Source organism: Mirounga angustirostris, unplaced genomic scaffold (genome assembly GCF_029215605.1).
Source record: "Mirounga angustirostris isolate CCGP_5_RB_7025 unplaced genomic scaffold, mMirAng1.0.hap1 SCAF_1, whole genome shotgun sequence".
NCBI lineage: Eukaryota > Metazoa > Chordata > Mammalia > Carnivora > Phocidae > Mirounga > Mirounga angustirostris.
The window spans coordinates 149,590,816-149,603,369 of NW_026991709.1; the positions used below are offsets into that span (position 1 = coordinate 149,590,816).

General features: G+C 47.2%; 2 protein-coding genes across 7 annotated transcripts in view; both read right to left on the minus strand.

Moving 5' to 3' along the window:
- The window catches only part of CTDSPL (CTD small phosphatase like), a 114,866-nt gene that overhangs the window by 62,832 nt on the left and 39,480 nt on the right, over positions 1–12,554 (minus strand). Inside the window, exon 1 of one of the 6 annotated variants that reach the window (XM_064590197.1) lies at positions 11,714–12,518. The exons of the other annotated variants lie outside the window; for them this stretch is intronic. Within the exon in view, the coding sequence (XP_064446267.1) occupies positions 11,714–11,789 (76 nt within the window). The 5' untranslated portion in view covers positions 11,790–12,518. Of the gene's footprint in view, positions 1–11,713; positions 12,519–12,554 lie in introns of those variants that run through there. 6 annotated transcript variants of the gene reach the window in all.
- LOC123863952 (non-histone chromosomal protein HMG-14-like) overlaps positions 1–12,554 on the minus strand; it is a 53,961-nt gene that overhangs the window by 30,022 nt on the left and 11,385 nt on the right. The window lies entirely within an intron of this gene.

Sequence of the window (12,554 nt, forward strand, 5' to 3'; positions counted from 1 at the left end):
ATTGTTGAAAATATACCAGGGCTGGGTGTTAGGGCTATGGTGACGATGAAGACAGAATATCAGAAATAACAAAGCAGACTTGTGAGGGTTTATCACACAGTGCCTAATGTGTGGTTAATGTTTATGAAGTATTTGTGGAATGGGAAGGTTACTCATTACCAGGCTCTCACAAATCCTACAAGTAGTTAAGGTCCCTTGTTTATAATGTCAGACTCTCTTTGAAATAATAACTGGATTCCTAATACATTTCTGCCTCCCATTATTACTGAAGCCTGGGCTGGTTCCCATGTCCCCAACACCACACACACACACACACACACACACGTCCCCAACACCACACACACGTCCCCAACACCACACACACGTCCCCAACACCACACACACACACACACACACACACACACACACACACACCTGAAGACCTGGCCTCAGCTAACATCTTTTCCCTTTTTCCCACCCTAAACACATGGGGACCCTTCTGCCTCTTGTGGTCACCTGGTGCCTGGGTAGCTTGCAGCCTGGCTACCCTATTCCAGAACTTAGAGGCCTGAAAACAATGGCCTGGAAGGAAGGAGTGGTCGGGGTCGACTGCAGAAGGAACTGGCCTCCTCTCCTCGAGGGGGAGCCACAGCACTCTCCATCCTCCGCTGGGACAGTCATATCACTTCTAGCCGCCCCCCCCCCCCCCCCCCGCCCAAGACACCATAAATCAAGGTGCTTTAAAGTTACAAATGAATATGCTAAACTGTAATGAACTAAAGAGGTTTTCCTAATGACAGTTTTTGACTTGCAAGCATATTAGGGTCCTGCTCCTCCCTCTCTCTATAGAGAGGGTTACACCAGCCACTCAAGTGTTTGGACAGCTTCCTGATTCTTGCTGCTACCTCTCCTCTTGCCCTTCCTAGTAAGAGAATCTGAAACCTCTTTTGGAAATCCACTAAAATGTTAAAATTTCTTTGCCTGCAAAAAAATCCCTATTATTTGCCAAAGAGTCTTCTTGTTGAGTGTTCAGTGGAACAAGCACCAGGTAATCTGCACCCCAGATAAAGACTCTGTTATTCCTTCATTCCTCAGCCCGCTCTGTTCCAGATACACAGCTCTACTTGCCTCTCATATCTCACTGGCCCTTCTCTGAATTTTCTCCCAGTTCTTGCTGAGTAACAAAAAGGAAGTCATCACTCTGCAGCCTCGACTCAGTTCTGAAATTCTAAATGCACTGAAAATTGTTACCAAAAGGGATCTCCCCAAGTCTGTGAAACCCAAAAGGTACTATACGTTTAGTATTTAGTCACATCAGCAAAGCACACTGTGGAAAAGTCAATGTGGCAGCCGCCATAACCACATCTAGGGCTCACCCCTTGCTTCGATTTCCTGAGTACAGCAATAAACCAAGTCAGCCCATAATAAACTTGTTTTGAAAGAAGTGAGGGAATAAGTGATTTAAATTACCTACATGCTCACTGTAGGCTCTGTGTCTGTCCTAGCACCCATGAAAGACACAGGACAAAATCACCACCTAACAATGCCCTATTTACAGTCATAAAGCAGGGCAGAGGCCAGGACTTTGCACACAGGGCAGGGGCCTCGACCTTGGAACCAGTGGAACTTGAGAAGAGCTATACCCCACCGTCTCACCTCCCCTAGACATCACAGCCCACATTCACATATGCTGAGCTCACACCTCTCACATGGGCCCCTGGCCCCCACCCTGTGCAACGCAGTAATTCAGCCTCTATGTATTTGTCTGGGACAAAGGGACATCTGTTTCAGCAGCAAGCAAAATTCTTCCATGGGAATATAGCCCTAAATTTTAAAAATCAAAGCCAATAAAAATAAAATATTCGTTATATTCTACGGCTAATTTTTTAGGAATATATCTGCTATACTCTTGATGCACATTCTTTGCAAATTCTATCTACTTCAAATGACTGAAAAATTTCATCAAATTACCTTTACACTGAACTTCCAGATCTCTAAAGAGAAGAATGCAGTCCAACCTCCAAGAACCATAGACTCAAAGGGAATTCAGCAAGTAAAATCTTAGGGCCTTATGCAAACTATTGTAGTCACTCTATGTGGCCTAGAACTGTGCTAATACTTTATTCATACTACTTCATTTAATCTTCACAGCAACCCTATGAAGTAGTTACTGTTATTCTCCCATTTTAGAGATGCGGACACTGAAGCACAGAGAGGGTAAGTCACTCGCTCAAAGTCACATAGCTAGTAAGCGGGGCTGGGATTTGAATCCTGTTCATGACTTAACCCTCCTCCCAGAATATGAAGAGAATGGGAATGTGTGGTACATTCACTTTGTGGGAAATGAAAGTTTAATGTTTAATCAGCATGCTTGAAATCCATTGGCCTTAGTTCCCGGGTACCATAGTCCTGAATTCCAAGCAATGGTGACTTGCCGTTCCTTCCTCATTCCCTCCCCGCACATGGGACTTGGGATCAAGCCCTGCTCAAGGTCACATAGCCCCATGATGGCGGTCACAGAGCCTCTTGAAGGGGGCGGGGGGGGGGAGGGGCAGGCTTTCCCACTGCAGGAGGAGTTAGAGAACTCAGGTTACCCGTCCAGGACTATTCTTTTCCCTCCTGCCGCTGACCGAGAGAACACCACTACATCAGGACAAACAGGAAGCTGGTAACCAGATGTGCCAGAACAACAAGCCCACTGTTCAGAGCCACTGGTGAGAAGCACAGCCACTGCCTTGCGTCCCTGGGCCTCCTGCCTGGAAGGAAACAGGAGGCCCCAGGATAGGGTTGGGCACTGCAGCTAGTTCCTCCTAACCTGCCACTCAGCCGCCCTCAGCAGCCCGCTCAGCCCTAGGATCTGGAAGGCAAGGAGGGGGAAAAGGATCCCTGTTTATGGGGTAGCTACCATGCCAGCATTTGTTCACGACCCCAGCCAGTCCCACCGGTGGAAGGTGGGTCATAATTTCCATGGCATAAACGAAGACACGGAGGCTCAGAGAGCTTGAGTGATCTGCCCAGCCAGGACATCACAGTCAGGGACTGGACTGTGGTTTTGTCTGCCTACAAAGCCCTCAATTCAGTGCATTTTTCATTATGCCATGCTGTAAAATTTCTTTCTTAAATTTAACCAACAGTATTTTGATTTTTATTTGGCTTAACAAAATAAAACAAAAAACACCAATGAATCAGTATCAGTTTCTTTAAGGAAAAACACTTTATGTAAAAATTTTTAAACATTTTATAGGGAAAATATAAAACAGTTGCAGAATTACGACAAAAATTAAACATTGGGTAAAGGCTGCATACAAACTGAAAAGTCCGAGACCACCCGAATAGTAATATAAACAGAAATACTAATCTCAAACTTGGAAAAATTTTAACCTCTTTATTAATCAAAGGAAACGCAAAAATAAAATCAATGCATGTGAGCTATTAAATTGGCAATTAAGAACTTTTAAACACCATGTTGCTACAAGAACGTACTACTATTGTTAAGTGTAAATTGCTACCATCCTTTTGGAAAGCAATTTAGTCATCTGTACCAAGAGTACAGATGCTTTTTGTACACTCCTTCACCCAGTAATTCCATTTCCTGAGTCTATCCTAAGGGACTAATTTAAAATATGAAGAGGTTACATGCAGCATTTTCTGCATTACTTATATGTGGGGGGTAAGTGGAAAGCAGCTTAAATGTCATTCTAATAAGTGTTGGTATAATCAGTCAATGAAGTATTACACAGTCATTAAAAATGATGGTGACAGAGCCTATGTAGCAAAATGGAAAAATACTGTTAAATGCAACATTAAGGAAAGATAACTGGGATAAGGATGTAAAGTGTAATTTGTGTAAAATGGGAATACGTAGACACGGGATATCACTTTTGCAAAAAAAAAAAAAAATTACCCATAAGAGACTAAAAGTAAATACATCAAAAAGAGAAAAGAGGGTGTACCGCTCAAAATACTTTATGAAGGCTCTTCTGATAAGTTTACATGCATTTCCGTATCTTCCACTTTCCCTTAGGCATTTTTTTTAACAAAAGAGAACCATACTTGGAATAGTCTTGCCTGCTTCGATGGACGTTGGCCCACTTGGCGGGCACTACCAGGTGGTGAGTTTCCAGAAGTAAGCCTGAGGGGCGACTCACAGCATCTTTTCCTTCGTGTGGTTTCTACACAATTTTTGTGCTGTTTGTGTTCTGACCCTACAAAGGTTACTTTTGTTCCACTAACCACTGTGGTTCAGGGGCTACACTGAGGGCTATGGGGGAAGACCATTCAAACCTAACAGTAAAACCCTTTTTAGGCTTCTTTTAAAACCTAAAAGAAAAAGAAAAACTGAGGACTTTCTTTTTGTTTGTTTTGTACGTCAGGAGCAGAGGGCTGCATTTACCATACACAACCGTTCCTGATTAACACTGGCTAGGCAAAAGCCCTGTATTTATGTACATACGCACTGTTTTTCCTTTTATGCCTACAGCCCATTTCCATTCCCCTCGCCCCACAGAGAAATTTCCTAATGTGCCTGAGGTGTATCCTTATGTCCTCAACAGTGCTTACAAAATGTGCAACGGGGGTTTCTGTGCACCTATTTTTAACTTACGGAAATATTAGTTTGTGCACCTCGTTCTTCTTTTTTCCACTAAGTACATGCTCTTGCCATTGGCGCACATCGCTCTGTGCACAGTACTGAGCTGCTGGGTAATAAATACAGTGAGGTGTGTATCCACTAGGGCCCTGAAAGCCATGGACTCCCAGCCTGTCATCTCTTTATCCCCTCCCTCCTTCCCCAGCTCTGCCACTTGTTCTACACATACGGGCTGTATGCATATGGCCTAACATAATATCGACAGTACCAAGTGAATATGACAATTCTTTAAGCCCCTTTATAACTTTTTAAAGGAAAAAAATTGCACTTGACATATGTAGTCTACAAGCATGTATTTTTCTTGTATTCCAAGAAGTCTCTGTGATAACTTTGATAATTAAAGATGTATAAATAAAATATACTCAATTCCTTCATCCTCTCTCAGAACTATCTTGAAGCAGTTGCTTTTGGAAGGGCCATAAGTGGTCACCTAAGACTCTCAAGGCCGGGATCTGAATTCCAGAAATGTCAGAAAGCTGCTGTTGCTATTGATGACATGATTCTATAATCTGGTATCTCTGAGGTCACACTTTGATCCTGAAATTGACACTTGGGGAGCCACGTATGTCTCAGCAAGTGCACATAGCAGGACAGAGCAAATGGAGGCTGGGTTTCTAGCTAGGACGGGAGCAGGGGTAATGTCCCCACTGGGCTCTGTGCCCTGCCTGTGACTCCTACCACGATAAAAGCTGTTTATGACTACAGTCCTCTTTAGTCCTGAACTTGATGTTCATCAAAGCGGTTTCCCACAGACTTCTTCCTTTGCACCTCCTAACAATCGTGTGCGGGCCAGGGTCGGCGTTACCAACTCCAGGTTAGGAGGGAGGGTGCTGAGGCTCAGAGGGTGAAGTCACTTGCTCAAAGTCACAGAGGCAGCAAGGGGTAGGAGGGACAGTCCTGCCTTGGTTGGTGTGAGCCTCCCCTGGGGAAAGGTGGGGGAAGTCCCCACTACCACAGTGGGAGACCACACCCGTGTACTCTTTGGAAATCAGGGTTCTAACAGCCTATGCCTACCAAGGTGCGGGGGATTCTTATCGTAGTGACTCTGTGCTCTAGAGATCATGTTTCTACCAGTCCCTCCCTCCCCTGATCCCGGTGAACCATGAAGGGAGGCATGAGTGAAAAATGGGAGCCCCAAAGGGCCCACTCCTCCTCTGCTTGCAGGCATCTTTTTTTCGGAGCTGGAAAAGATCTTAGGAACCGTATCCGTCTGGGTTCTGGCAGGAAACAGATGGCACTCTCAAATTGGGTAATTTGAGGAGAGTTTAATAAAGGGGCCATTTATAAGGGGTGGGCAGGGACCAGGGGAAAAACAGTGCAGTGTTCTGGGACCAGTAACAGCGCCACAGTTACATCCTTAGGACCAGAGGGTGAGGGAGGAGAGGCTACTGGAACCTTGAGACAGAGTGCCCTGCGGAGAGGGCTACCTGCCAGGAGCCCAGACACAAGAAGGAGCCAGGAGAATCAATACTTCGGTCCCACTCCTCCTCCACTCCCTGCCCCTCAATGGACTGTTGGTTTTCCTCATAGGGTAAAGAACACAACAGGGGGCCAGGAAGTAAGGGAGCCCATTCATATAGTCCCTACTGGTCAGCTTCCAGAGCACAGGGCAGGATGGAGAAGGCTGGAGAGAGCATCTGGAGCATAAGAACAAAATGACCCAACCCTTTAACTTGAAAGGTACTGTAACTCCCAGGGAAAGTCCTGGCCTAGAAAATCAACGGATGAATTGCAGAGCTGGGCTGGGAACTCAATCCCTGGGTGCCAGTCCACACTCCTCCGCTCTCCATTTGACCTGAGGATTCCTTTTCCCATAAGCATGGCTCAAACCTTGAAAACTCATAGGCCTTCAAATCAGCTGGAAACTATGTCTCATTTAGGGATTGTGTATTCCAGAGCTACCCCCTCACCCCTATGTGGTTCAGTCTACACTACCTTGGCACTACTCGCCAAATGACTACTTTGTTCACACCTGTGTGCTACACCTTTGACACAGGAGTTAGGGTCCCCAAAATTTAAAGGGACCAGCTCAGAAGAAAATACCTTGCAGCAGGTACAGGCATGCAAACACAAATGGGGGAGCACATGTCTGTAGTTCTGTAGTGAAGCCCGGCTGTGGCACAAGAGGGGAAGAAGGAAGTCCCTCTGTCCAACCTCCCAGTTCAGACAACCAGGCCCCCGACCTTCAGGGAACTGGCAGAACACCCTCCCACTCTACTTACATACAGAAATAGCTGTGCATTGACCCATGAGCTGCCCAGGCCTGGAAAAGTCCTCCAGGATATTTTAAAAATCACATGTTCTTCCAAGCCTTTTAAAATTTGACTAGATAAGTGGCTGGCTAAAAAAAGAGCAAATTATCGAGATCCTTTTTGGAGGCACTATCTGAGCTACAAATTCAAAATAAAAGATCAAAATGTTATTTGACTCTCAATTTCCTTATATATTCTATAAACCCTGCCCTCTTTATAAAATAAGACAGGCTTCCCAATTCTTTGGATAAGAGACTTAGCTCAAGAAAACCATAAAAAGATTATCAATGATTAATTCACACATATGTTAGCATGATACCTCTATATAAAATTAAAAACACCAGAGAACTCTTGTTTGGCTTCCTAATTTTTTTTTCATTCATCCCATCTCTCAATAATTCCTGAGTATCTGTGTTTGCAGCTGTGGGCAGAAAAAAGCGTAGTGAGACTCAGAGTGGCAAGTGGGGACCAAATCCCAAAAGAAGCTTCTCCCATCTTCTTCTGTCTCTTGTAGGCAGTGAGGAGGCACTGAGAGCTTCCAAACAGAGGAGTAATTAGACTGTATCATGCTTTGGCAAGTTATGCTAGAAATATATACAGGATGATGATGAGGATGAGGATGAGACCCAGAGGCAGGAAGCCTCATTAGGAGGCTGTTGTGATATTGCAGTCAAGATATAAGGATGGGCAGAAAAACCACTTTTCCAGATCAGAGAACAAGGAGAAGGAAGTGGCAGATTTGGACCAGGTCTGCATGATGTAGCAGGGAGACGTGTCCTGGAATGTGGGAAGGAAGGGGACTCATGGCCAGACATGTTTTCTCCATGAAAAGGGAGCTGAGCAGAGAGCTGCGGGCTGAGTGCCCAGACAAGGGTGAGCTGTGCCCTTCCTCATGCCTTGTCTCAGGGTCTGGGGCGGAGCACTGCTCTGGCCAGAGGCTGGAAGGGGACCTCTCACCCCTCATGGGCGCCCCCGATCCCATCTCTGTTCCAGTGGGTCAGCACTTGGGTGAGCCTCGGCATAGCTCTTCACATTGTGAAGTTCCTTCTCAGTGTGGGTGAGACGAGTACCCTGGGTTTTCCACCTGCTGGCGTGGCCTCTAAAGCTTGAGAGCGTGTGCCTCTCCTTCTCCTCCTGGGTGTCTAAAAAGGGGCCCAGTGAGGATTCTCCCCCAAAGGGAATTAGTGCTAAACAGCTGAAAAAAGAGCCATGATCAGCGTGGCTCTGCTCAGCAATCTGGCTTTCCTCTCTGATTAAAACGAAAATGTCACATAATCCAGTTCAGAGTTTTAGTCTGACAGGCAGCCAGCCCACGGAGCCAACCTTATTCCACAGAATTGTTCATGCTCAGGAGATTTACTGTACAGCTCTCTTGCCCTGGACAGGCTGAAGAAGTCCAGGAGCCAGCGAGCGTGTGGTAGGGATCTGGTGAGGGAGGGGGTGCCACCCAATTACTTTCTGCTTACACCGTCCCAGCTCACCCATGTGCCGCTTCTAGGAACCAGTCACCCGGTGGCAGCGGCCGCGGGAAGCTGGCTGGCGGACCTGGCACCAGCCGGAAACTACATGGACTTGGCAGGCGCTCTGCCCAGCAGTGGCGGCGCCCTGACCCGTCGCAGCTTCTCAGCAGAAGAGGACGGATGCAGGGTGGACAAGAGAAAAGGGACAACGGGGCTTCTATGCCCGGTTTGCTATGAAGCCGTCGCATGGCCCGCAGTGACAGGATCTGGTGGAGGTGTGGCACACCCTCTGCTGACTGTTTGTCTGGACAGCCTTGCGCCAACTAGGGCATCCTTGCCTGGCTCTGGCATTTGACCCTCAGGGCCCAGATCTGCTCTCTATCTGCACCAGAAATCACACAAATACCCTACAGCCACAGCCTCATTCACCCACCCTGCAGGCCCCTTCCCCGCTCACTAACCGCAGGCTCTCACATCCCGGGCTGCCAGGCAACTCTCCCCCGCTCCCTGCCCCTACCTCCAGGCAGCCTCACACCTCAGGGTTCAAAGCTGTTTTGCGGCAGTGGCAGCTGTAATAACAGCAACAAGGAGGCCTCTGGACTGAGTCACCGTTTCAAAGTATGTGCACACACATTCTCTCATTTGTCCTGGTAACTGCCTCTCACCTCTGGGCGGCTTGGGACGGAGGGTGCAGCTAACAGCAGCTTCCTTCTCAAACAAGGTCCTCCTCAGGAATGCCAGCAATCTGACCAGCAGCCTTTTCCCCACACCTCCCCTCCCTCTCTTCAGAGAACCCACACTTTCCACTCTGCCCTGGTGTTAGTGCGCCAGTGGCCCAGGCTGCTGCGTGGCTCTCCCACGGCCAGGTAACAGGAATCACGTCCCTCCCCCCCCCCCCCCAGCCACGCCAATCTCAAAGTCTTAAGCAAGCCAGGCATCCTTGCCTAGCTCTGGCAGGGCCCAGAGAAGCCCACCTGGGGCCTGTACCTCCCTGTTGCTCCATTTCAGCGGAACGAGTTTTCTGGAACACAACTCCCATGTGTTCTCCCGTGATCCATCGGAGAGGATCTGGGATCCACTGGCACCTGCCACAGCCACAGGTCTCTGTCGAGGAAAGAAGCCACGGTGTGTTCTGTGGCTAAAGGGTGACTAGGGACCACTGGGGTGGCCTGGTGTAAGACTCTGCCTGACCGTGATGCTCCTCATGAGTGGTGACTATTTGAGCCAAGATATCATCTCTTTGGGGGGTCCGCCTGTGAGACACAGCAGTGGCAGCAGGGACAGCAGCTGGGGTGAGGCAGGAGAGAGAGCGCTAGAAGCAAGGGAAAGAAGTAGCCAAGAGCCCAGCTTTGCACGCCTGGAAGAATCCTCAGGGAAAGGAAACCTGGATGCCCAGTTCTAAAGTGATGGCCTGGCAGTAGGTACTGAGAGTTCCTGGCACGTCCTGACTGATGAGGTGTTAACAGGCTGCTGGGAAGTACAAAGACCCTGGGTGAATGGGGTGTGTGTAGCTGGGACCCAGACCTGAGTTTCCCCTTGTCCCTGAGGATATGCCCAAGGAGCTGACAAACTGGACACACCTCTTAGAGGCTGAAAAAGCCTGACTAGAATAGGAAGGAATTATTACCAGAGGAACAAGTGAACTTCCAAGATACTAAATGACTTGCTGGTACAGCCACTGACGGCTCACCCGTCAGACATGCCCTTGCCTCCCTTTCCAACAGAACCCTGATCCCTTTATGGATGACGGCGCGTGCAGCTGAAACTTCTCCACAGAGCCCTTTACACCTAGGTGGCCACATGATGGACTTCTGGCCAATCAGACATAAGCGGAGCATTTCGGGGGGAAAAAGCTTTTGCTTTCCTGATCTAGGGACTGGCCCTGCTTTCTTCTCGACTTCTTCTTCCTGCCTCAGATGAAGCAGCCATCTGCCACCATGAGGAGGAAAGCCACATGCCAGGGACAACACAGATAGGAAGGTAAGAGACTGAGTGTCTGATCACACTGTGTGAGCCCTGGACTGGCTCCTCCCAGAATTCTCATTGTGTCTGAGAAATAACTACTTACTTATTTAAGCCACTCTTGGTTGGGTTTTCTGAGTTTTGCAGCTGAATGCATTCCTGACCAATAAATCTGCCTAGTCACAGAGCTGCTGGTAAATGGCGGGGCTGGGCTCCAAGCACTGTCTGTTTAATTCCAGAGCCTGTCTTGCTTGTTTTCCACTGGGCAGCACTATTTCTCGCTCTCAGAACAAGGGGTCTGCAAATTAAGTAAGATGCTGTATATAAAACACTTGACACATTATAGCAGATGCCCAATAAATATTAGTTACAGTTATTACTATTATTATGAGGCCAAGTAGGCCCCAAGCCACTTCAAGCTCCTCTGTTTTAGCGTCTACGACCACAGTCAAGTGGGAACCCAGAACAAGGTCTCATTCTTTCTGAGGAAAAGAGAGTGAGGAAGGGTTAGGTCCTTGGGCCTACCGGGGCTACCGTCCACTGAGATGGACTCCCATTCCCAGAGCCTGCTTGTCCCTTGGGAAGGGCAGCACAGATACAAAGGGGCCCCTGCCATCATTAATGGATCGGAAGAGTCCCTCTCTGTTCCTTCAGTTTGGACCCAGCATCCACAGAAAGCCAGACAAAGACCATGACAAGGCTCAGTCAGGGGCATCAGGCACCCTGGCAAACTTACGCATTTCTCTTCCTTCCCCAGACACAGAAGTATGTCTCCTGAAACCAAGGATATTGCTGCTTTTACAACAGAACACTGGAAACAGGCTAAAAGTCTAATAGCGAGGTACTATTTTAAAAAGTGATGCTATGTCCACAGAAGAGAACAAATATTCTATAGTCATTAAATATGATATTCTCTAAGGGTTTTTATAATTTGGGAAAAACCCTCATGTGAAAAATAGCTGACATATTAAGCTATCCATGTATTATATTTCCCATGATCCCCTTATGACATTATACATACACATAAGTAAGAGAAATTCAAAAGGCAAGAAGAAAAATAAAAAAGCTAACAATGATTAACATCTTTAAATTGTGTTATTATGCATATACTTTTGTATGTTTTCTATGATTTCTATAGTTTCTTGTATAACCACAAGAAAAATCCTTACAAGTAAATTGAAGAAAGGGGAAAGTGTATTAGTGACAGAAGTTGTGACATTGTTATTACTATTTGGACAGGATATCTGGCTTCAAAACATGCTGTTTGCTAACAGCCAGAAAGCAGCCATTTCAGTGAAATATTTTTAAAATGGAAGAGAGTCTCTGATGTGGCACTCCTCATTTCCCAGCAAAAGAAAAACACCGCCCCCCCTCCCTTAATTGGGGCCTGGGACTAGAGGCACATCCCTTACCTCTTTGAAGTAGCTCTGATCTGAGACCCCTCTCACCAGGGATCCCTGAGAGAAGACCCTCCCTGTAGAAGACCATCTCTGCCAAGTTCACAGAGCACAGATATCTGAGACACCTGGAGAGGGGTGGCCTGGTGTTCTGATGAGGCCGGGATATGGTTTCTCTCCCTAGTAAGATGAAAAGTGAACAGATGCTAAGAGATGCGTTTTCTCTGCAGCTCAGCTCTCTGTGTAACTAGCATGCCGTAAGCATCAAGCTTGAGTCTTTGGAACCGGGGCTAAGCCAGCCAGCAAACAACCACAGCCACGGCAAATGCACTATGGAAGTGCTCTGGGCTACCTTTCTCTCTGTTCTTCCTCCCAAGGACTTTGGGTTCCCACACCACACAACTTTTTCAGCCTATCGTTTCTTTCCTCACATCAAACACTTGGACCCAGTGGTCTGGAAGTAACAACATCTCCACTATGTTTCCTTCACACTTGACACAGCAGGCGTCCACCTGGACCTGGATGCGTAGAGATGGAAAGCTAATTTTTCATCACGCACCCAATGGTTCAATATATTGTATGGGACTTTCATCTTTGGGACCACTCTTTTTTTTTTTTTTTTTTAAAGATTTTATTTATTTATTTGAGAGAGAGAGAATGAGAGACAGAGAGCATGAGAGGGAGGAGGGTCAGAGGGAGAAGCAGACTCCCCGCCGAGCAGGGAGCCCGATGCGGGACTCGATCCCGGGACTCCAGGATCATGACCTGAGCTGATGGCAGTTGCTTAACCAACTGAGCCACCCAGGCGACCCCTCTTTGGGACCAAATATCAGAACGCATCAGATATAATAATAAA